Source organism: Procambarus clarkii, chromosome 5 (genome assembly GCF_040958095.1).
Source record: "Procambarus clarkii isolate CNS0578487 chromosome 5, FALCON_Pclarkii_2.0, whole genome shotgun sequence".
Classification (NCBI taxonomy): Eukaryota; Metazoa; Arthropoda; class Malacostraca; order Decapoda; family Cambaridae; genus Procambarus; species Procambarus clarkii.
The window spans coordinates 719,298-746,030 of NC_091154.1; the positions used below are offsets into that span (position 1 = coordinate 719,298).

Sequence of the window (26,733 nt, forward strand, 5' to 3'; positions counted from 1 at the left end):
TAAGGAATCCTTTGACAAATTTCCCTGTTTTCTCAAGAAAGCCTCAATTATCTCATTCCATTACAGTATGAAGCCCCTTAAAGCAAAACCATCCCTCTCACAGAACCACCTCAAACAAAAACAAAAAATGGTGGCCATTCAGCTAGCACCAACTTAAGGTTCGTGCAACGGTCAAACTGACGTCGAGACTAACAAGAGAGCCGGAGAAACACGAGGCCTTTCATACCTTGGACTTGTCTCCGGTGGGCGGCTCAAAGTTCCCCTCCTCGGAACTGACGGAACTCTGCGAGGACGATGCCCCGCTGCTCCGGCCGGTTCTCCTCTGCTCCACGCACACCACAAGCCATCCGGGAAGGGTCGGGGGGAAGCAGGAGGCAGGATCAGGGCAGGATCAGGATCAGAAGGAAGAAATCAAGTGTGGTGAAGGTGGAGGAAGTAACCATGAAAGAAATATTTTAAAAAATAACGAAGAAAGGAAAGGGAAGTCATTAGAAGAATAATGAGGGATAATAAGAAAAGTTAAAGGAGGAATAAAAGCAAATGGATAACAAAGAGGAGAGAGAGAGAACAAGATCAAGTTGAGGAGGATTAAGGATGATAATGTGCCAAGATATGAAGTGAAAGAGAGTGTGTGTAAATACGCAAAAGCAATAGCAGAAAATTTAATAAAAGAATTGAACAAAGGAAATAGCATCCCATATGATACAGGATCGGATAAATAAACCAAAGACAAAAGAGATTCCAAGAAAAACAAAAGATCAAGATGAAAGGATTGAAACAGATGAAAGGTAAGAAAAATGCACATTTGAGGACATTGGTCAAAGGAACACAATGAAGGATTTTCGAAGTTAAGAGGAGCAGAGAGCGATGGGAGGAGGGTCAGCAGGAGAGGAATAGGATGCAGATGAAGGACGGGAGGAGTGTGATGACCGGGAATGGACGGAAGAGGGAAGGGAAACATGCCAGGTTAGTGTGGTAGACAGGCAGCACGACAGACTCGCCCAATCAACGAGTGCGACTCCCAGCCCGTCGTTGTCGAGTCAGGCATGCATCTCGGGCCCGTGAATCATCACGTTACTAAACCTACCTAGCAACTGCTAGTTTAGCAATGGACAGACCAGTGCCACCTACCGCATCACACAGCCGCAGGTTAAGAAACAAAATCAAGGGAAGTGAATCTTTCTATGAAAAATCAAACAAGCCATTTTTTTATGTAAGGTCTTTCCAAATGTGATATGAAACTAATAATAAAATGTTGCAAAATGAGGAAAGTGTGACGAATCAGATGGCAAAGTTAGTCGTTCCATTCCTAATTCATATTTCACTAGTAAATTTACATAGGCATACACTGGCCACCTGCCACCAAGAACCATTGAAGAGAGACCCTTCAGAGAGATGTATTCTAATACAGTGTTGCATTACAAATGAAAGTTGTAAAGAGTAGTGACAAATCATCCATACAAGAGCCATGCACTGGCTCTTGAGCCCTCGTGTGAGCGGGTAACCCAGGAGAGTCAGGTGGTTTAGGAGAACACGGCACACACGTTGCCCTAAACCACATCAACGTCAACATCGCTAGTATGAACGTTCTTGCCAGCCGTCGCCAGGCCTTCACAATGGACCATCACCTCACATCGGCCTTGTGAATACCTTTACACCTAAAATTGAGTAACACTGCCTCATGCACAGCTTTGTTGCTACAGGCACGGTACAGGGGTCCTATTTGCAACATCTGCCACATGCACAGCTCTGCTGCTCAGGGGTCCTACTCTTGCAACATCTCCCTCACATATGGCTCAAATGTCTTATTTGCAATTAGCAAATGCAAATGTCTTATTTGCAATCATACACAGCTCTCTTGTTCAACTCTCTCAATTTGCTATGTTAAAACAGAATGAAATGGCAATATTGTGCACTAAAGCAATGAAAATGCTACAAGTAGTTTGTGCGTTCCATAGCCCAAAGTGCCTTAGTCATTAGTGTGCTCTACCACACTTGGCCCAAAGTGCGTTAGTCATTAGTGTGCTCCACCACACTTGAGCAGTCAAACTGCTCAGCTTTTTCCTGGATGCATTCTACGACATTTGTTTTGGCTTTAGCGTCTTGGAACTAATAATGACTTCAGCAATTCCTGTTCTGGAACTAATGATGGGTTTTAATGGTTTGTCTATAGCCACTTGGCTCTTACTAGACACGAGAAACAATGGTGGTGCCAATCAGAGTTACGACAATCCTAACATAACATTTCTGCCCAAAACGCTGCGCGTACTAGTGGCTTTACAAGACTGTAAATACTATGCTATGTATTCTAACAAACCCAATGTACCTTCTTGTATATAAATAAATAAAATAAAAAAACCATCACTGGGAAAGTTAGGGGGTGGGGGGGAGGGGGGGTGAGGATAGAGGGAAGCATATGATATTCACTTTCAATTTGCAAATTGATATCAAAATATGAACACCAACAATGGGGATTGAATCCTAAGTCAAGTAACTGGGGATTTAAATCTCTAAGTAATGACTTCGTAGATCCATTTCTATTTATAATCACGGTTAACTTCACAACATCCAATTAACTTCATTCCTATCCAAATTGGTACAGTAACACTAAATAAATTTAATTTCCCAATTTTATAATACAAGGTGTTCAGACAATTTTCTATTCATATCCCAATTGCCATTGAGGCTAAATCTGCCAGTTAAAAATATATTCCACTTTTGATCAAGTACAGTAGTAGTTCCCAACCTTGTTCATAACACACCAATTTTTTCTAACACGCAGAAGACCTCACACGCTGGGGGGGGGGGTTCCCCTCGAGTTTGGGACGAGACACATTTCAATACGCGAAAATCCATTTACAAATCACAATACGTCATGTATCCAAGAAAATAAAGAGGGTTTTAATATGGGATGGACACTGCCTCTCCTGGCCCCCATGGTACAGTCTGTAGCCCCTGGGGAGTACAGGGACGAGACTTCCATCCTTTTATATTGCCGTCTCATTTCTTAATCCATTCTTGTCCCCAACTGACTATTTTTGTACTCTAAAATTCTGAAGTAATTTACACAGCTTATTAGACCACTAGCAGCCATCTAGTTGCGATGGATGGTTCGGCGGAATAATTATCATCTGGATACACTGAGCAATTATCAATCTCTTAAGATTGATATGCAAGCTATTTAATCTCAAAATTAATCTACCTATTTCCCTAGTTTGTCATCTACCAAACTGTATACAGTAGTGCATTGTTCCGGCTGGGCTATAAGATACTGTACGTTAAACCCTCAAGTTAAGCCCCTTTAGCTGAGGGGCCCCACAACCACCACACAATACTCTATTGGACAAAAATATTAGAGTTTTCTTTTACAGAGGCAGACAGTTGGAACAAGTGAGGTGATGGTGGAGGCCAAAACCGGCAGTAGTTTCAAAGTGTTATATGACTGAGAAGTCTGCACACCAAGAGTGTAACTCTCATCCTGTAACTACACTTGGGTAATTACAAGCGGAAACTTAGAACAACCACGACGGCGCACAGAGCATAATAAAGCCTGTACTCTTTCAACTATCAGACTTGACCTATTTCTATGAAATATATCAAACTTTTGTAACAAAAACTAGGTCAATTTAAAGCAACAAGAGTATACAATAATGAATTGTAAATTCTTGACGAACCTCTTATGGATTATTTTGATAATGTGATGTACAATAACACGACAATACAATAAGTAACACAGCGCGCACACACACACCACCGGCCACCTCTCTCCCTACCTTATTCCTGCTCTCCAGAGTCTGCATTATACCATCCATTCTCCCTCCATAACACGATATTCTACTCTCAACTTCTCTACATCATCATCTCCATCCTGATGAGTTTACCATAAAGTAACAATCAAGAATTCTCAGTTTACTCAAATGTTACATGGACTCGGCTGCCTTTTCTCTCCACGTGGCAATAGTGATGCTTTACGGGCCTAATGATTATTGGCTCACTTAGGTTAGTTGGGTTGCCTAGGGTCTCGTGGACTGCTCAAAACTACTGCGTTTCTGCCGGAGTGGTGAAGGACTGGGCTACATAACCAACCCTGACTTGCTCCTACATTTAACTAATAATTATCTGTCTCAATGCGATTAACTTATAAAACAAATCTTGGACATGAAGCGGTGATCTATAACTACCCATCAACAACAAACTTTATGAAAGACATTAATACATAGTCAATTTCCGAGCATGACAATCAATAAAGCAAGTTTTGGGTCAGTGTCTGGACAAGTTTTATCACTTGCCAAAATTCTCTACAACATACCACTTGTGCAACTTAAGTTTGATAGTAACGTGATGATGACCGTTCCATTACGCGACCCGACGAGTCTTTCCCACTCAACAAAGCAGAGTTAGTACACACTAAAATTGCACACCACACCATACATCATCTTTTTATTTTTTACTCAAGAGCAAACACAAAACAAGTCAAGCAAAAATTACACTGCTTGCTGTAACTCCTCCAGCACAAAACACAAGAGACTCGATAGCAGCAATTGTTTATTTTTATCTACAAAGCTTAGATCTATCATACTAGACGAGCAAAATTAGTTTTATACAAGAAGTACAATGGGCTGTATGGCATGAATATTGTATTTCCAGCTCCCTAAAGCTAAGAGCTATGTATCTAACACGTTGCTGGAATGTGAGAGTTGATGCATCAGCCTGACACACCACTTCATCTCAACTATTGGAGTGCCACAATAGTCAAGGACAAAATGTATACAAAGCCACGAGGGATTTATGCAAGACAAAAAGCTTTATCTGCACTCATCCTGTAAGTTCATAAAGTATAATACTGACAATCTATACAGCACAAGTCTGCAGCATACCCGAGTTAGCGGCTGTACTCTTATCATAAATATTAATGTGAACAATTCACTAGAAGTCACAACCATTACTGGCACTCTCTTCATACGAACCTTATCTTTCTTTTCAGGAGTGCGTTCCTCGGTGCCCGGAGTATCTCGGCCACTCTCGGCACGGACTGGCAGCATCCTTTCCCGGCGCATCCTCCAGCCCGGGAATATGAGGCGGAGGGTGGGACATAGTATGCCTCTTAGACATCTCTGGGGTCTCAACCGGTACGAGTTCCCAAAGCTAAAGGAACAGGATGAAACGCCCATACAAAAATTAGTCAATACAAGGAATTTTTGTTCAATCTTACAACTAACAGCAGTCATTTAAAACACTGAAATCCGAGAATTATGTTTACACATTTTTGTACCAGAATTGAGTCAATCGGAACAAAATTCTTGATCAATACGGCAACAACACCGATATTCATTACTTAGCAGCAAGGGACAATTATAGAAGAAAATGCTAAGGATAAATAGTAGGTATAAATACATCTCATATAGTTTAGGAAAAGGTAAGCAAAAACTCAGTGAAATAAAAGTTTAGAAACAGCCAAATTTTCAACTGTTATGAAAATAGTCTTAATTGAAATTGGCCCCAAAATACTGATCTTGTAGAGTATAAAATAAATCTTATATAGGCTCAAGCACACTTATATACACAATGAAAACCACAATAGTGTGACGAATCTAGGAATGTATATTGAGGCTGTATGACTAAAGCTTACACACGTCCCTGATCACCGCGGTGAGTATGGCGGAGGTGATCGAGCGCGTGGGTTTGGTCTCCACGGTGAGTATGGCGGAGGTGATCGAGCGCGTGGGTTTGGTCTCCACGGTGAGTATGGCGGAGGTGATCGAGCGCGTGGGTTTGGTCTCCACGGTGAGTATGGCGGAGGTGATCGAGCGCGTGGGTTTGATCTCCACGGTGAGTATGGCGGAGGTGATCGAGCGCCTGGGTTTGGTCTCCACGGTGAGTATGGTAGAGGTGATCGAGCGCGTGGGTTTGGTCTCCACGGTGAGTATGCCGGAGGTGATAGATCTACGGAGTATGCCGGAGGTGATAGAGCGCATGGGTTTAGTCTCTACGGAGTATGCCGGAGATGATCAAGCGCAATGGGTTTAGTGTCTACGGAGTATGCCGGAGATGATCAAGCGCATGGGTTAGTGTCTACGGAGTATGCCGGAGATGATCAAGCGCATGGGTTTAGTGTCTACGGAGTATGCCGGAGGTGATCGAGCGCGTGGGTTTGGTCTCCACGGTGAGTATGCCGGAGGTGATCGAGCGCGTGGGTTTGGTCTCTACGGAGTATGCCGGAGGTGATCGAGCGCGTGGGTTTGGTCTCTACGGAGTATGCCGAAGGTGATCGAGCGCGTGGGTTTGGTCTCCACGGTGAGTATGCCGGAGGTGATCGAGTGCGTGGGTTTGATTCTGTCATACTGTCTCAATACTTACTCACACATAAATCCCCATAAGAACTAAATGCCAACTTCCTTAGTGGAAAGGGGTGGCGAGTTGTTATTAATGTTACGTGGTCACCAGCCCTCACTACAAGGTTAATTCTAACATCTTGCAAAGTGGTCCAGAGTAACACAAGCAGTGGGGAAGAAGATGTTAATTACAGGAACTTAAAATCATCAGCTAATGATAATACGATCATGCCAATACCACGGCCCAGGGGTTAAAATGGCCCAGAGAAGGAGGGGTAGGAAACTAATGTTACCCAAGAAGAATACCATAGCTCCCAAGCCCCAAGTCTCTAAAGAGAGTATTCTTGCACAGCATAAAGCACCCATGATGATGATGATGGTGATCAAACCCCACACATGAAAAAAGAAAGTGATGACGTTGATAAACATCCAAGACGACGTCAATTTCCTTTCTCACATGCATGGATCGTGATATTAATTTACAGATATATTATTGTGACATTCTCGGCCTCATGATGATGATGATCACGATGATAAGCCTACAGTTATTACCCAAAGCCTGCACCAGTTAGGTCATTAATGACAACCAAGAGGGATTCAACCATTATTACGATTAACAGACAGTGCAAGACATTATTTGGGGTCAAGCCGGTGCCGTGGCTCTAGGGCAGAAAACTATGCGATAGTGTTGTTTGCACAGGGGAAGGGGATTCCTTTTCAATTATGGAATTCGGCATTTTTCTAAAATCAAAAATTACTTTTCACCGAAGCTCGGCAAACTCCCCCCCCCCCCCCCAAGCCCAATTGGCAGAAACATATTACCCTAAGAGTTTTGACTACAATTGTTCATTAGTGACAAACCAAAATTATCTGCCCTATATATATTCTACACATTTTCTACCCTACGTACTCTACAGATAGGAACATTTTACGCCTAACTAAAGCAAAATCCTTTAACGCTTATCCACAAAAATTATTACATAACTAATACAAAAATTATTACATAACTAATACAAAAATCCAATTGTGGTAATGACGGCTACGTTTAACAGAGAGAAGGGAGCTAGGGGCAACAAGAGCGTCATTTAACCAGCACTTGAGCATACATGAAAGGAACGCAAACACAACACAGGAGAAACACTTGTATAAACATCACGCCAGTGACAAATGCCAGCAATTGGGTCTGTCAAATGGGGAATAACAACACAATATAAAAAGAAATAGAAGTACAAATATAATTATAATAAAAACAATTTTAATAATAAAAACAAATTTGATGCATTCAGGACTCCCACCTTTGACTGACAGGGTCGTGACCCCTCGTGGCACAGATCAGTGACGTGGCCAGTTCCTCGAGCCAGTGACAAGGGGGCAACTTTACTGCCTCCTTCACTAAATACTAAAAATATTAATGTCTGAATTTTCTTAACTAGCTAAACAAAGCCCGGTGAACCCCACACATGGTGACACAAAGTATACATTGGAGTCTACAGCCAATGGGACAAGAGTGTGTCACTGATCGTGGCAGGTGTGACCCCTATCAGGTCAGGTGAGTCCGGGAGGGAGGGAGGGGGAGGGGGGGGTGTTAAGAAACGCCCATGCGCTAGCCAAAAAGGCACCCAAGCCCGTTACCATTGAAGCCGCAGGAATCAATATATGGAATGTCTTGCACTAGATCACAAGCATGGTTATGGATGTCGAACCAAGAACCACATGCACGACTACCTGTGTGTAGGGGCGGCCCCTGCGACAGGTTGCTAGCATTCTTTTGGGCTGCAAGACGACACCAAGAGTTAAACAAAACATTGCTTCACATTCGACAGCAGCAGCCAACCTTATCCTACTAGGTAATGCGTGACTCGTCACTTTGTGCCGACACTCGAAGCCTTGTGGGGCACACGCAACCCGCAGGTATCGAGTTTGCTCGGTCCGGCACTGACCTGGCAGAATGACCAGTTCTGCACACATGCTTATACTGTGTATATATCTATATATCTCTCCCACAAACCTAACCTGGCTTCAAGTACACAACAAAGTCAACTGAGCTGTTATAGAAAATATTAAATTGGAAAAGTTGCTTCATTCATCATATTGTAATTACAATTATTAAATAACTTTGGGTAACAAAATTGTAAAATGCAAATTAAGCCTAAGTTAATTAAGCATTAAAGTAACAAAAATTACACAATACAGACTACTACATCATTAGGGAAATCATTAATTATCAAGGTAAATATATATCTAATCACAATATCAAATCCAGTCATTACCAAACAACAATGCAATTTGCAGGTTAATTAATTAAACATGCTTACAAGGCCGTTCTCGAGGACGAACACTCACGATGCATTGCAACTAGCAAAAGGATATTCTTAAACTTGACAAGAAATGGACCCGACTCTCTTGGGGGGAAACTAAAATTCAAAATTCCTGTCTAAACATTACCTGCAGGCATACGACCCGGACAATACAACCAGGTGGTCACACACTACTCGGACAACACCTAGGTGCTCACACACCACCCAGACAACACTCAGGTGCTCACACACCACCCGGACAACACCCAGGTGCTCACACACCACCCAGACAACAACCAGGTGCTCACACACCACCCAGACAACACTCAGGTGCTCACACACCACCCGGACAACACCCAGGTGCTCACACACCACCCAGACAACAACCAGGTGCTCACACACCACCCGGACAACACCCAGGTGCTCACACACCACCCAGACAACAACCAGGTGCTCACACACCACCCAGACAACACCCAGGTGCTCACACACCACCCAGACAACACCCAGGTGCTCACACACCACTCGGACAACAACCAGGTGCTCACACACCACCCAGACAACAACCAGGTGCTCACACACCACCCGGACAACACCCAGGTGCTCACACACCACCCAGACAACACCCAGGTGCTCACACACCACCTAGACAACACCCAGGTGCTCACACACCACCCGGACAACAACCAGGTGCTCACACACCACCCAGACAACACCCAGGTGCTCACACACCACCCAGACAACACCCAGGTGCTCACACACCACCCGGACAACACCCAGGTGCTCACACACCACCCGGACAACAACCAGGTGCTCACACACCACCCGGACAACACCCAGGTGCTCACACACCACCCGGACAACACCCAGGTGCTCACACACCACCCGGACAACAACCAGGTGCTCACACACCACCCAGACAACACCCAGGTGCTCACACACCACCCGGACAACAACCAGGTGCTCACACGACACCTAAACAAAGCCATCAAATGCCTAACACGAGAACACAAAGCTGGTATACGATGCCATCACGATGAAGCACCGATCCTGCAAGAAGCACGATCATCACCGTCTTAACCAGTCCTGGTAGATGGGGCAAGATTTACACACACACGTACAGTACTGTAGTAGAGCGAGACAGAAAATAACAGTGACAGCCAGAAACATACTGTATATATATGTAAACAAACATAGGGGACAGTGCTGAAAGAGACCAATTAGCTTTAAAGAAAAATGAAAAGGCACATAGTAGCATATCAAAAACAATCATTCAATAGAAACAATGGAGAACATTTTAAAAACTGAAATGCAAGAGAGGCTAATATAGCCAGTTGCCCATGCTCCTGGTAAGACCATATTGTACCACACAATCGTTATAAACAAAATTGAAGGAGTACGGCTACAACAATCAGCTGGTTCAAACAACATTCAAAATGAACCAAAGAAAGGTGGCAAGTGGTGCTATCACCACGCCCCACTCATCTAGAACACGGGGTATGACATACGCAGCAACACATGCCAACAACCACACCACGCCATGGTACAAATTCTCATCCACACTTCCGTGGAAATAAACATTCCAGTCAGCTGGGCCGTACGGGTCTCATAGCCCAGGTGCTAGAGCTTGGGCCTCATGCGCGAGGGGCCCACGGGTCCAGACCCATACAGCCCAGGTGACTCCAACACCATGGTGTAACATACACAACAAGATACACTGAACAATAAATGGGTTAATACTTCAAGGGAAACTGGATAAACACAAATGTAACCCCCAGTGTGAGGGATATACACGGCAGCTCGTGCAGTCCCACATGGGTCCCAATACCAGTCCAATATTCCAAGCTCTCAAAACAAAATTATTACTGGCTTATTCATCCTGTCAGCTTAAGGATACATCTACTGTGTCGTAGAGGTCTTGGGTGACGCACACACACAACAGTACAAAGGTGAGGATATGGCTATTACAGCTTTATGCAATTCCCAAATGATAAAGCTTCCATTATAGTCACCAGTTTCTGCAGCTACTGCTATGGATACACATCTAACACCAAACTTAGACACCATAGCTTGACTTTGGGCCATGTAACTCAATTACCCATTTAAAGACAGGCCTAATAAAGGAAAAAAAACGAGATATAGATAAGTTATTATAAACTATGCATACAAATAGACTTTAGATACAACTTTTATGGCAAAGGGCTTTCTCCATCTTCATCTAAATACAGGATGGATGACTATTCCCCTCCTAGGCCTACGGAGCAGCAACTGTATACAGGACTCTCTATGGCTGCTCTAAAGCACAAACTATCTCTACGTCTTCAAGTGCTAACATATACAAAATCACGTGCTCAAATGTCCATTAGGAAATTCTACACACTAGTTTGGCTAGTGAATTTAAACACAAAACAAAGAAAAAACAGAGGAGACTGAGCAGCAAGCAAGGAACACAAAACTACAGAATCTCTAAATGGTTTCCAGAAACATCACCTCGGACTCAACGCTAGCCGTCTGCAAGCTACCAAACTACACAAAAAATACAAAAAGGGGGTACAATGGATACAAAAATGAGGTATGCACGGTGCATGCATAAAAACCACCACTGACCCTCCATGATATTGTAGGCTAGCAAATGTGTCACAATGCAGCAGCAGTGTAGGGAATAAAAAACATATACATTATGCATGGTTGAGAAATTAATCAAATCAGATATATGATGCAAGATGAAGGTGGGGAGTGGAGGTTGATCTTATGGCAGTAGGTAGTGGTGTGGTGGTGGTGGTACTGTGGTGGTGGTACTGTGGTGGTGGTACTGTGGTGGTGGTACTGTGGTGGTGGTACTGTGGTGGTGGTACTGTGGTGGTGGTACTGTGGTGGTGGTACTGTGGTGGTAGTACTGTGGTGGTAGTACTGTGGTGGTGGTGGTGGTGGGTGCTTACCTAACAGTGTCTATGGGGAAGCGAGGTCTAACTCTTTAGACCTGAACAGGTTCCTGTCTACCTGCTTCATTACAGTTTAGACTATTTTCATGCGCAAATTCTTTGTCAAATCTGGCATTACAGTTGTGGCTAGAGCAGGCTTCACAACTTCTTCCAGGTCACTCCACCTGTTGACCGCCCATACAGGGTACAAGCATTTCTTTACATTCCTTCGGTTCATCTGCATTTCCAGCTTCCACCTGTGTTCTTGTCCTCCTTTCTCTCAATGTAAAGAGGTTACCCTCGTCTGCTTTATGCCTATTCTTAAAGCTTAACACTCTTAGGTCTAGTATTAATCTTGTTGCAAACATTTGTATGTACTTTTAACAATTTTGGGACTTATGTTTCACAAGGTACGGATTTCATACCAGTGCTGCATAGTCAAGTGTTGGTCTAGTAAATGTTTTTAAATTGCCTTCTATAAGTCTTGACCTAGGTTTATAAATGATGTTCTTACGTCTGCCATCGTCCCATGTGCTACCGATGGTATCCTGTTTATTGTGTTAAGTGTTGGTACCGGTGGTGGGGGATGATGTGCATGTAGACGAGTCAATGAAAAGTGGTTGGGGAAAGATAGCTGGTGTTAATGACAGGAAGAAGGTGGTAGATGGGGTGGCTGCCATAATGATAATGGCTGCAATGTTGACAAAGATAATAAAATTATCACAGCATCATCAAGAGCTCCCTGGCAACCCCAACTTACTGAACATTAGTGGTCTAAACATCACCTCTCTCTCTCTCTATCTGCCCAACTCAATCACATTCACACGCTCTCTCAAACTCAACTTTTCTCACTCTAAACTACTGTACTGATAGTAAACGTTCAGAACACTGCGAGACCAAGAACAAATCTGTTGTAATGAAACTCGGATGTTACAGAGAAACAATTCACATCCAAAGGTAAATATCATCCATAAATTGGTGGCCACGGGACCAAAGCCAAGGGCCACATCGAAGCCGAAGGCAGTATTGGGACCAATGTTTATAGAATTTTATTGAAGTGCATTATTCTTGAGAATATATTTGATGGATTTTAAATGTTACCAATAATTTAGGCATCTCAATTGGTTCTGATAGTAAATGCTCCGTGTACATTCTCCGCCCCTAAATGCTCCGTGTACATTCTCCAGCCCTAAATGCTCCGTGTACATTCTCCAGTCCTAAATGCTCCGTGTACATTCTCCAGCCCTAAATGCTCCGTGTACATTCTCCAGCCCTAAATGCTCCGTGTACATTCTCCAGCCCTAAATGCTCCGTGTACATTCTCCGCCCCTAAATGCTCCGTGTACATTCTCCAGCCCTAAATGCTCCGTATACATTCTCCAGCCCTAAATGGAGCAGTTAATGTGCACCAAGAGAGTACTAGTTACTTGTAAATTATCACATGCTCACCACACACTAAAAATGCCCTGCACAGAACATCTCTCCACATACGGAGAGTTGGAAAACAATTCAGGAGAAATTCCAGGCAAGAAAAATAACCTGCAGGGAAAATACAAGACTGGAAAATTCCCAGGTGGGGGGGGGGAGAATGTCGAGGTGGGGGGGGACTGTTCAGGTAGGGGTGGGGGGGGGGGACAATATGCAGATGAAGGGGGGGAGGGGAACAAAGTACAGGTGGAGGGGACAATGCCCAGGAGGGGGTAGGGAAACAATGCTCAGGAGGGGGTAGGGAAACAATGCTCAGGTGGGGGAGGGAACACAATGTCCAGGAAGGGATGGGGGGGGGGGGGGGGACAGTGCCCAGGCAGAGGAAGTGGGGACATTGCCCAGCTGAACAAATTCCCAAGTCAGTGCCAACACCCAGATGGGGACGACGACGACAACGTAAACATGATCTAGCAGGCAAGAAGTTATCAACATACACACAAAAGAACCGAATGGAACACGCATCTGAAGCCAACAGTAAGAGTGAGACAAACCCCTCTCAGAGCAACAAACACATGCAAAGAGTACACTCGAGTCGTCGCCTATGTCACGACACACCACTCCGAAGGTTGGAACCGAGCGTCGGCACTTCAGACTTGTGAAGATCGTGGATGAGGGGGGAGAAATAATGAGAAACTACACTAGAAAGATATTGATCTTGAGAAAATAAAAATGATTAATTTCACTAGACTAGTAATGATATGATCTACATTGGCCACAGTGCATGAAGTGCAAAAATCATATGCTGCAACATATTCATTTACTCATAATCTACGGCAGTATCTTTGCAACACAAAATCCGATACTGAACCGGTCTGAACTCTACACATTAAATCCTTTACTAGATCAATTTAGCTAGCAGCAAAAGGTGCTTAACGAGCCAAAAGTGATAAAGGTGATTCCAAAACTCCAAGCGACGACCTAACAGCCTCGTCCCGTCTCTTACCGTCCATGCTTCGCGACGACAACTTTCTGCGACTCAGAGTTCTCTCAAACTCTGGGTTGTTTCGGTCGCTGAGGTTGGCTGCCATACGTGACTGGTATTGGGTGCGGCCAGAATACCGGAACTTCGAGCCCAGGCGCGGCCAAAGACCCTGCTTCTGTGGTGGTTCTGGTGTCATTAATCTGCAAGGAACACACATTTTAACTAGCCAAAAATTATCTAACAAGGACAATAAGAAATTAATACTATTGCTCTCTTTGGACACCGATCATGTCCATTTTTTTTTCTCTCGAGTCCTAGCCGTGGACAGGACTTGCGTCCACTACAAAAATATTTGTATAAAATTTATTTTTTATCCGATTGACCTCGGGATAGTTTCAAAATAAGCGCCTTTAGAATGCGCACAATTTGATACCAAAATGAAAGATAAAACACGAAACTTGATGTTAGAACACTTGAAAGATTATAAATACGTTTTTTGGGTCTAAATTTTAAATTTTAAAATAATTGTTAAAATTCTATTTATTGTGCTATCATTATGGGACTAGTTTTAAAATGTGCGCCTTTATATTGTGAACAATTTGATACCAAAACAAGTGATGTAGCATGAAAATTGATGTTATCAAACTGAAAGAGTATACACATTAGGTTGTGGTGTGCAAATTGGTGCTCGTTCACGGGTAACTTTAGGATTTGCTGCGGGGAGTCTCCCCAGGCTTTTGGACATTATATGCATGTACATCTGCAGGGAATTTAAATGCGAACACAATGATACCAAAACGAACGACGTAGTATGAGAACTAAGGTGAGAAAACTGAAACGAGTATACACATTTAGGCGGCGCCGCCCGCTCGCCCGCACCATTAGCCCCATGACATCAAAGTCTGTGGTGCTCACGTGGCGCGCGCGATAGTGTCAAGGACAATTTCGAGTGATAATTTCTTCAATACAATCAGCAAACAATTTAGTATGATCAATGCAGCAAAGAGCAGCACTTTACACCTGTGATGGGTGGCAGAAATGTTGACCAGTGATGTTGCTATACAGCCAGCTTCCCTGTGCATGAATTTTGTATGAGTGCACTTCACTTTGTCTAACAGTAAGCCTTATGATAGGTAATATACTGTAATAGTACCAGTAAATGACAAGGAGAATTAGCCGCAAGCAAAGCAGAAGGATCAGTCAAAACTTTGCCTTGAATATTAAGACCCCAGCAATACGGGTTACCTAGTTTACTTAACATTTTACCTCGAAGGGTCTTCGGGAGTTCTTCCCGTGCTACTCAGAGGCCAAGAGGTTGATATATCGTTTACATATTTATGTAAATGACTTCCAGATCTTCTGCAGGGTGTCATGCAGGGATCCACGGACAACAATTAGAGAAGCCGGTGTGTCATGTTCCAGAAAACCAGTCATGAGAAGGAATTCCACAGGACCTCACAACTCATTGGTCCAGATTTGGGCGGGACCAATGAGCTCCCAGGCCAGTCATTCAAACCACTGTTATTTTCAGGACACACCAAACTTGAGACGCCACTACCTTGATCAAGTAGCACCCAAGTCATCATCAACATGGGTGACCACCAATTAGTTTCTGCCTTCATTTGGGGCAAGAGAGGATAACACTAAGTCTTTCTCTTGTTGAAGACTTTGGTTTGAACACGAAGCCTCACTACACCTAAGAGTCCACAATCTCGCCAATGCCTTCTACTTCGTAACTAAGAAAAATGTACAACAGTGGGATCAAACAACAAAGTCAGTAGGTCCTATAATATTGTACGAATCATTATGACAACAAAAAAGCTACACACTACCTGCTTGAGGCTACCATCTTAAGACCACCACGAGTTCCTGTCCTCAATTTCTACAAACGTGTAGTCATTTAGGGACTACAAGTCTCCATGTTTAACCACTGTTCCTGCCTGTTGAATTTAAACCAGTCCTCAATTCCAAACAATATAATTAACAGCACCATCTTGCTCCTGTGTTTTGCATGAAATTCCAAATGTGAGAACAACAACTCTGAAGTACTGTAAACAAAGTGCCATGGGATTTAATGCGACAGAGCATGTGTGTTTGTGTGTTCGTGGGTGTAGCGTGCAACGTGACCTTGATCCTAGCCATCACCAGCTGCTTCAAGTGTCTGTGTACACAATAAGGGAACACCGTTTACCTGATGAACACACCTTGTTCAACACACCTTCCATATCTTACCTAAAGAATGTGTGGTGTTCGACGCACACCTTCCATAACTTCTTGGCAGCCTTGTGGTTCGGAAGTTTAAAGCCAATCGTCGATTCAAAGGTTTCAAACTCTCCGGGTCGAATTTTGATGTAAAAGTTGCTGCGCTTGTACGAGATTTTCAAGATTTTGGGCCACGCAAACCGGTTAATACGTAGCCTGAAAAGACAGTCAAAATTAGCAATGCAAAATGCATGTGAGAGATGGCAAGAACACACATTTCCAAACAAGTATTATCTGGCTTTATGTAGTGAGACAACATTTGATTCCGAGCTCAGAGACGAGATCAAAATCATGTCTTTCTAAATAATGTTCACCAAATGCATTCAGTAAACATGTGACAAGCATCATGCAGCTTCACTAGGATGACCAAAAACAATAGGCTGCAAGAGAGAAGTTAAACAACATCTTGCTTATTGTAATCACAGGAACGTTATGTATCTATGAGAAAATACCGAGGCTGTACTATGCATCTGACCCTGCCTCCCGTGGACTGTGCAGCACCCAGAGATGAGGGTTTGATCCCAACGAATCCCCTGAATATTTTCTCAAAACACCGCTCTCATATTTGTGAACTGTTATTACACCAGTCAAAGAGACAATGACTGAACTAGCATTACAAATGAATCATAATACAACAGAAAAACACGCACTTATCCCTGTAGACAAGGAGTCCAGACGCGCACACTCCCAGCATGATGTCGATGCCTTCCGAGTCCTTCGCCGAGTGCATGTCGACACCATACATGGCCAACTTCTTGGCGTTCTCGAGGTAGTGCAGCTCTGCTTCTGCCGGCGTCTGGCCTCTGAACAATAACACACAGTTTAATCAACGATATACATGCTCCATGTAGTATACACATCATTTTGTCAGAAGCCCTGCACCCATTGGGTACCAAGTAGCTGAATATCATGTTGCAGTTTAACCTCATTAAACAATAAAATTATTTAATTAAACACAGTAGTCGACAGAGTAACCTTGCTATTAGCATGCACGTAATAAAATACATCATACACTGTGTATTATGTATTTGTTTTGAAACTTGCAAATGTAAGTCTGTATTTACGTAGCACTTGTTAGGTGTGGCAGTGGGTGTTCTGAGCCAAACTCAATCATTACAGCAACAATTACGTACACAACATGGAAGGAAATGACAGGCCAGGAAATGTTACATGTTAACTACACTGTATTTAAACAAACCCAACAAATTTATAAAGCATAATTTATAATAGTCTAAACTATTATTTGACCTCCAATTTTCCAGATTCTCACACTGTTTAGAAAAAAAATTGATCCCGATTCCATTTAAAGTAGCAAGATGTAAGGGAAGAGTGAAGCAAATGGTTCCTGATTGGGCCACTTGTTGTCAGTGGCGGAATATCTTGAGATGATTTTGGGGCTTTTTAGTGTCTTCATGGCCCGGTCCTCGGCCAGGCCTCCACCCCCAGGAAGCAGCCCGTGACAGCTGACTAACACCCAGGTACCTATTTTACTGCTAGGTAACAGAGGCATAGGGTGAAAGAAACTCTGCCCATTGTTTCTCGCCGGCACCTGGGATCGAACCCAGGACCACAGGATCACAAGTCCAGCATACTGTGCGCTCGGCCGACCGGCTGCCATGTATAATCAAACGACAAAAAATAACCTTACGTAATCAAATAAATGAATTCGCGCGCACTCAACCTGAAACAAGAGCACAATGAAAGAAATATGTGATGGGATAAAAAAAAAGTTAATAGAAAATATAAAAGGAATCGAGGTCAAACACGGGAGAAGAACCCCAGACCCATCGGAGAAATCATCACTTAAAAGCTAACTCCCCCCCCCCCCTTCTCCCCCAACTAAATTCCAGGACCGGTCTAATTAATGTTGCATACAGTGTTACAAAAAAGCTGCTCTTATGTCTTGTTAACTTTGCCTAACACTTGGAGTTTATAAGGCCATATAGAGCGGCCCCACAGGCCTATGCTACTCGTGTTAATCCGTCAACACGTACCGGTACTACGGATGTGACTTGTTATCATACTGATGCCAAGATCTTTCCCCATTGTGGATGCCATTAGTTGCACCCATGTTTATTGACCATCGGTTCTTTCTTTTCTTCCCCCGTTCTTCTAATTTTAAACTTAATATGTTGAACTCCATAGCCTCATTTTCCCACTACTCTCATAGGAAATTTAGAACCCACATCAGAATTCAGTAGTCTTCACGTGTTTTGGCTCGTTAGTCGAGAATTATGACAAGCAGTAACGTGAATGAACGTGCTTTCCCAGGTTGATCATTACTGTAGATCAGGAAGAGAAGTGGACCAATACTGATCACTATGTGACTGCTCAACACACTCTCTCCCTCCATTCTCAATTTGTACGCTCACACTTTGATTTCCGTTGGGTAGATTTATACCGAGAATAGCACCTGGTGGAGTGTGAAGATTGTGATAAGTGTCGATTCTCCATGATGGCATTTAATGCAAAATACAGAGTACAGACGACAGTCATTCCGAACATCATTAGTACTCTTTACCTATACTGCTTCGTTATCATGTTCAGGCACATGCCCAAATGGAAAATAAAGTTATAATAATAATAATAATAATAATTGTAGAAAATCATAAAGCAGATAAACTCACTTATGAGTCTTGTGCAGATCAACAACTTTCTCCTCCAACTCAGCATTCTGATTGGGAGCAAAAGTGAACTCGGCGAGGTAAGACGTGCCTACGTGTTCCTTAGCATCGTAATCCCCCACCTCCGCCTGAACCATATACGAGCCCAGGAGAGCGTGGGTAACGAAGGAACACGGCAGCTTCCCAGTCAAAATATCTTGCCGTACCTGTTGCAAGTAAAGTCAATGAACAAGTCACTCCATCAAATATAGCAACACTTCACTCCTCTTCACAAATAAGGAAGATGTAACAAGAGTGATAACTGTGAGGAAGACTTTACATTACACTCGCTCATAGTATGACAGAAGTAACAGCTTCACTTGTGGTCATAGCTTTGATATGACGTCACCTGGCTATATGCACACTACGAATGACATCAACCTGCCCATCATATTGAAGGCTTCATCTAGCTCGTACCTCTGGGGTTAGGAGACATTAATGAGGCGACAAAGCTCTCTTAGTCATCTTGCCTCAAGCAATAGATAGTTTGATGGTGTCAATTATACTACAAAACTCTGAGAGCCGTCTTACCTGGAGGCACAACTGGTACCGAGTTATGTCTTCTGCGAGTTGCGTTGGGTCCGGAGGATAAAACTTGACCTCAAACTTGAACTCCCAGGGTCCCTTGACCTGCTTGGAAATGCGCTTCTCGAGGTTGAGCCAGTTTGTGGTATTGTTGTGGTCAGTATAGATGAACCCAAAGTAGTCCTTCTCGAGGAGGTTGATGCGGTCTGCGACGCTCACAAGCAAGTCTATACCCTTGGCCTTTTTCTGTTGGGGTGAAACCAAAACCAACAGTGTTTCATGTGCTGGCGTGTAGCGGACTCGCATGCAACAGTGTCATTTACTGCAACAATTCTACCATTTGATTACTAGTACAGGAATATGGTCTTACAGAAAATATTCTCCATTGGAAAATTTTTGGAGCAGTGTGTGGAATTGAACTCACTTCCTGGGTCAGTCCAGAGACATGCATTACCAGCTAAATTGCCACAAACTTCAGAGATCGTAGCCAAAATCCCCGACAAACTTCAGAGATCGTAGCCTAGTCAGTAACGTGTGCAACTGGTGTGATCCAGGACATTGGAGTAGTGTGTGGCAGCAAACCCTAAGATTTTCTCAGACATATCATATTCCTGTGATTTCATTGTGCATTCTCTATATTATCTTTGAAGGGGATATGCATAACCCCGACAAAATGAACCGAGATCGTCAAAATTAAACATAAATAAATCTTGTTCATGCTTCTGCTTAACTTTGGGGCCCATACAGGAACCAACAAAGATAATGTAGAGAATACATGATGAAATCACAGGAATGTGATGTTTTCGAGAATGAAATCTCAACATATATACTACTATACATGGGAAACCTTAATTAATAGAGGTTTCGAGTGCTCTAAGTGAATGAAGTGTTGATGCATCTTTGTCCATGCTTATAATATATAATTTTGGCAGAGTGTCTTGTACTTTTGTCTGAATTCCCTGAGAGAACGGTTGGATGATTTGTTATAAATACTGTACATGATTTGTCTGTAAAACAATGGAATGTGAATTTTGAGGGGCATCAGATTCTTAAGGTCATCATTAGTAACTATACCCAAATATCAAAGATGGTCCCTTTGACAGTCGATATGTCCAGAGGCGTACTTATCTATCAGTGACTATGAGGATAAATCTAGCTTTCATGGCCTGGGGAAACTGCTTGGTGTACTTCTGTAGTACAGTCAGAGAACACTGTATAAACATCAGAGGTCCACGATTGTTCAACACCCTCCCAGGGAATATAAGAAATATTGCCGGAACAACCGTGGACATCATGAGAAAACTAGATAGTTTTTTTCATGAAGTGCCGGACCAGCCGGGCTGTGGTGGGTATGTGGGCCTGTGGGCCGCTCCAAGCAACAGCCTGGTGGACCAAACTCTCACAAGTCAAGCCTGGCCTCGGGCCGGCCTTGGGGAGTAGAAGAACTCCCAGAACCCCATCAAGCAGGTAGTCACAATGAGCTAATATTTTGTGGTTTGATCAGTGACTCCTCAGTCATCAAGAGCTGCTGTCTTAGGGTCTGCACGGTGTACTAAGTTGGTGCTGCTTGGTCAGGGTGTTCTCATAGGTTAACATTTGAAGAGTGGACAAGTGGGGTCAATTCTGTAGCTACCCCGTGTGGGGTATAGCTACCCCGTGGGGGGTGTAGCTACCCCGTGGGGGGTGTAGCTACCCCGTGGGGGGTGTAGCTACCCCGTGGGGGGTGTAGCTACCCCGTGGGGGTGTAGCTACCCCGTGGGGGGTGTAGCTACCCCGTGGGGGGTGTAGCTACCCCGTAGGGGGTGTAGCTACCCCGTGGGGGGTGTAGCTACCCCGTGGGGGGTGTAGCTACCCCGTGGGGGGTGTAGCTACCCCGTGGGGGGTGTAGCTACCCCGTGGGGGGTGTAGCTACCCCGTGGGGGGTGTAGCTACCCCGTGGGGGGTGTAGCTACCCCGTGGGGGGTGTAGCTACCCCGTGGGGGGTGTAGCTACCCCGTGGGGGGTGTAGCTACCCCGTGGGGGGTGTAGCTACCCCGTGGGGGGTGTAGCTACCCCGTGGGGGGTGTAGCTACCCCGTGGGGGGTGTAGCTACCCCGTGGGGGGTGTAGCTACCCCGTGGGGGGTGTAGCTACCCCGTGGGGGTGTAGCTACCCCGTGGGGGGTGTAGCTACCCCGTGGGGGGTGTAGCTACCCCGTGGGGGGTGTAGCTACCCCGTGGGGGGTGTAGCTACCCCGTGGGGGATGTAGCTATATGCATTGTAATTTAATTTGTTTTGTCACGTTTCTAGCAGCATTTGATTCCATGTTGGTGTTATAGTAGTACGTAGTTTGATTGTTTCTGCCACTAGTGATATTTACAGCTGTAGAGGTTGTTTGCTGTCAAGAAGACTTCATACAAAGCTTGAATGAATTTAAAAAATAATTATTTGGCAACACTGTAAGAGTGATTATCACTTCCTGTTCCTAACAACAGTGCAACTTTACCTCTTCTGCACACCATCTGAAAACTTTTCACCCACATTCTAAACATTTTATCAACATTCAGAAGAATTTCAATTCCAGTCTCCACACCTGATCTCCCTGTATTGTCAATCCACTTCCGTACACCCCCTCCCTGCCTCTCCCCCCTTCCCACACACACGTACACACCTCCCTGCCTCTCCCCCCGTCCCACACACACGTACACACCTCCCTCGCCGCCCACACTCGTAAGGCTTCAGCATAACTGCAGGCATGATATTCCCACCCCATACTGGCACTGTACAAACCCATGTACCATGCCACCATAGTACTCGGTTACAGTACAGTAATTTAAGTAGAAAACGGAAAACTAATTTTTTGCCGAGACTGAGGTCAAGAGGTCACCAGTTTGCCGTGACTGAGGTCAAGAGGTCACGAGTTTGCCGAGACTGAGGTCAAGAGGTCACAAATTTGCCGAGACTGAGGTCAAGAGGGCATGACCAGGTCAATGACCTGCCAAATTAACAGCACTGGTCCACACCTATGTACAGGAAGATCTGGTCAAAAGCCCCGCCGTGCAAGTGGTAATCTTGCAGGTGCAGAACTTATCACTGCGTTCATCTTGTTGGCATTCACATTCATTTTCAGACTTCATTTTCTTCTACTCATCAACATGATGCACAAAAGACTGCCGGCATTACTGGATTATAACCCAGGTTGTGACGGCTTTCTGGGTCTCGGAGACCGGGCCAGCCGAGCCGCCTCTGAGACCGGGCCGGCCGAGCCGCCTCTGAGACCGGGCCGGCCGAGCCCCCTCTGAGACCGGGCCGGCCGAGCCCCCTCTGAGACCGGGCCGGCCGAGCCGCCTCGGAGGCCAGACAATCACAAAAGAAGGTTGGCCACAGGCCAGGCTGTTGGTCCAACAGATTCAACTGGCAAACCACGAGGTTGGTTTGCCAACCAAATCCTAGGCAGAGATTGGGCCACCATTGGGGGGTGTGATGATGGTATGAGGGGGGGGTAATGACCCTCCCCCCACCCCAAAAAACACTAAAAACCAAAATGTCCTTGCCTAAACTGTCACTACCAGGCCACACGTTGAGATATAAGAATGGTATGGCCCACTCCAGGGTCCAAGTTCACTACCTGTTACTGGTTCCAAGGATCACCGTCCCAGCTGCCCGGTCTCTGGCCAGGCGTCCTGGTTGGTGGTCTGGTCAAGCCAGGCTCTTAGGTGCGGCTGCTCATAGTCAGACATCCTGGTTGATCAGGCACCCTTTGGAGGTGTTTATAAGAGTTCTTTCTTGAATACCATGAGAGGTTGGCCAGTTATGCCCCTTATGTTTAGAGGGAATGTGTTGAAAGTCTTGGACCCTTGATGTTGATAGTTTTTCATCAGCATACCTATTGTACTTCTGCTTTTCAATGGGGTTATGTTGCATATCCTGCCATGCCTGCTGGTTTCACATGGAGTTATTTCCATGTGCAGATATGGAACCAGCCCTTCTAACATTTTCCAAGTGTAAATTATTATGTATCTCTCTCTTACCTGCACTCTAGAGAATACAGAGTTTAAACATTTTAATTGGTCCCAATTAGATATTTTACCGAATGGATTTGGGCAGTAAAAGAACTCTGCATGTTCTCCAGGTAAGAAATTTCCCCACCATTGAAAGGGGCTGTTAGTATGCAACAATAATCCATCAAAGAGAGCACTAGTGTTTTTGAAAAGTATCATTGGTATGGCATCTCTTGTTTGAAAGGTTCATATTATCCAACCTGTCATTTTTCTTGCAAGTTGTTACAGATACTCTGTGTTCCTTAGACGTCTCCGAACGTGAATACTCCCAAATTGTTTATATTGCCGTTTCTTTCAATAGTGTGGTCTGACTGTACAGTATTTTGTGTGGTTTCCGTTTTAATATTTTCACTTTTTCCATAGCGCAGGTGCTGGAACTTATCTTCATTAATCATCATATTTTCTGTGGCTCACTGAAAAACCCAACTGCCATCGAATTGGAAATTTGCTGTGACCTCTATATGAATATCATACTGCCATGTGCAAAGGATGATACAGTACTGTGGCTTGTATCCTAACGTGTGTGTGACGAAGATGAGAACACCACCAGCGCAAGCACAGTACCTCAAGGGACTTAGCTTTTCATAGCAGATGATCCAGTTCTGACTGTTGAATATTACACACCGGGTTACCAATAATATAACAACATGGCACGTTCGTTTAACTGCACTCACCTCCACAGCCACTTCACAATCGGTGCTATCGAGGAGCTTCACGCGGGCAAGAACCATCTTCCCTCTGGGAGCCTTCGACGGGGACTTACTGGGGGACTCGGGGGCCTTTGTTTCTGCCCCGACGCCATTCTCCCCCTTCCCCGCCTTCTCCTCCGGCATGGCTGCGGGTGCCTGCAAACAAAATGCCACTTGTCAATGCATTTCTGGGTGATACCATCAGCAAAATTACAAGTGGAGATTATAAATGTATGTATACCCTATGTTTTAAAATACTGTACCTGAGATCTGCTTTGACATACATATTTATAAATAAAAGCAACTAGAACAGAAAGCAGCAAAATGCATGACACAGGAGAAGGCAGCACACACACACACACACGTGCAACAGGTACTCTGAGAGACAACTCTATCAACATCAGAGGCCCGAGACTGTTCAACACGCTTCCACTACACATAAGGACATAACTGGCCGACCCCTCACAGTGTTCAAGAGAGAACTATCAACATCAGAGGCCCGAGACTGTTCAACACGCTTCCACTACACATAAGGGACATAACTGGCCGACCCCTCACAGTGTTCAAGAGAGAACTGGATAAGCACCTCAAAAGGATACCTGATCAACCAGGCTGTGACTCATACGTCAGGCTGCGAGCAGCCGCGTCCAACAGCCTGGTTGATCAGTCCGGCAACCAGGAAGCCTGGTCGACGACCGGGCCGCGGGGACGCTAAGCCCCGGAAGCACCTCAAGGTAACCTCAAGGTAACCACACACACACACACAGGTTAGAGGCATTAAATATGCCAAAACTAGAAGACAGAAGAAAAAGAGGTGATATGATCACTACATACAAAATAGTAACAGGAATTGATAAAATCGATAGGGAAGATTTCCTGAGACCTGGAACTTTAAGAACAAGAGGTCATAGATATAAACTAGCTAAACACAGATGCCGAAGAAATATAAGAAAATTCACTTTCGCAAACAGTGTGGTAGACGGTTGGAACAAGTTAGGTGAGAAGGTGGTGGAGGCCAAGACCGTCAGTAGTTTCAAAGCGTTATCTGACAAAGAGTGCTGGGAAGACGGGACACTATGAGCGTAGCTCTCATCCTGTAACTACACTTAGGTAATTACACTTAGGTAATTACACACACACACACACACACACACACACACACACACACACACACACACACACACACACACACACACACACACACAGCAGGCAGCACAAATGCACACGATGTAATTTAACAATGAGAAAAGCAGGGGGCCACACGAAATGAAATTTGTTCCCTACAATAAATGACCTAAAAGGCAACATAATTAATATTGAAACAACAAATATGTGCATGTACACTACTCTCTAGTAAGAGAGAGAGACAAAATGGGCATGCAGAGCACGCACTCAACACATGATTACAAAGAGGAAATGTAAAACATATGCAGAATGAAGGGCAATTAGCCAAAGAAATATGTGAGTGGCTAGAGAATTTTGCTACAGTAACACAAAAGTTATGAAAACACATTAGCGGATAATGCTGCCCGAGATGAGACTAGGAGACTGCGTGCTAATGAGGTACACAAGAGCATAACAAAATTCAGGCAAATTACAACACTTTGAAGAATAAACACCGTGGCTGAAATCGAACCTCTGTTCCTGAACTTCTAAGATACACACACACACACTCTTAAATGATGTGCATATGCAGGTAGTTTGAAAATTCAGTACTTTCAGAGAATATTCTTCAAAGTCCCTAAGCACACAATCTACTTCATGTCAACACAAGCAAATTATAACACTAGTAAATTTATGTTGCAATGACGAACATCTCTACAAAAGTTCTTAACGGATCTCGAGATGTCTGCAAAAAACACCATTACACTACGCAACCTTTATATTTGGTGAAACAAAATGCAACCCGAATAATTCTTCACAGGTGTTGCAATTAAATGAAAAACTTTATAAGTATAAAATGCCTTCAAAAGGTAATGCAAGAAATCGTGATAAAAAAAATCTACAAAATTACCCACATGGGTAAAACTAGTTGAATAGACTGACGATGCCCAAAAAATTGTGACGCATGCAAGGGGCCGGTACCCCAAGGATGGTAGTGACTATTCTAACCGTAGTTGGTAAGTAACCACCACTTCTTCAATCCAGAAAAATACCAGAGCACTAGGGGCCTATTGCCTCAACCTTGTTCTGAAACAGGTGAACAATATAAAAACTAGGCAAATGCTATCGCAGGTCAAAAAGACTTATTTAGAAAGGGCACTAATATAACGGTGAAACATACCGTAACGTGCTTAGTTATCACTTACAAAACTGTGCCCCAAGTGTGACAACTTTTCTTTCAGCATAAACATTACTGTGCCCTTGCGATGACAAACTGCGATGGCAACTGCCGATCAATCCCAACTTGTGCACTTTTTGAAGGTCAATTGCACACCTGATCCTAGTCACGCTTGCAAGTTGTCAACACCCAGAGAAGGCGCAGTGGCTCGGGCAGGTCAAGAGGTGTGGCCGAAACTGTTTCACAAGAAAACTTTCCAAGAAATGTTCTACAGTGCCACACGTCAGCACTCTGAGATCTTGTACGTGCTGTGC

General features: G+C 44.2%; 1 protein-coding gene across 1 annotated transcript in view; it reads right to left on the reverse strand.

Moving 5' to 3' along the window:
• Window positions 1–26,507, reverse strand: part of LOC123764683 (erythrocyte membrane protein band 4.1 like coracle) — a 55,156-nt gene extending 28,649 nt beyond the window's left edge. The window contains 13 exon segments of the mRNA XM_045752661.2: window positions 227–322; window positions 4,968–5,030; window positions 5,032–5,124; window positions 5,126–5,145; window positions 7,965–8,105; window positions 11,237–11,254; window positions 13,982–14,160; window positions 16,193–16,378; window positions 16,873–17,025; window positions 18,850–19,052; window positions 19,417–19,656; window positions 24,124–24,294; window positions 26,448–26,507. Of these exon segments, the coding sequence (XP_045608617.2) occupies window positions 227–322; window positions 4,968–5,030; window positions 5,032–5,124; window positions 5,126–5,145; window positions 7,965–8,105; window positions 11,237–11,254; window positions 13,982–14,160; window positions 16,193–16,378; window positions 16,873–17,025; window positions 18,850–19,052; window positions 19,417–19,656; window positions 24,124–24,294; window positions 26,448–26,492 (1,608 nt within the window). The 5' untranslated portion in view covers window positions 26,493–26,507.
• Between the last annotated feature and the right edge of the window lie 226 nt (window positions 26,508–26,733).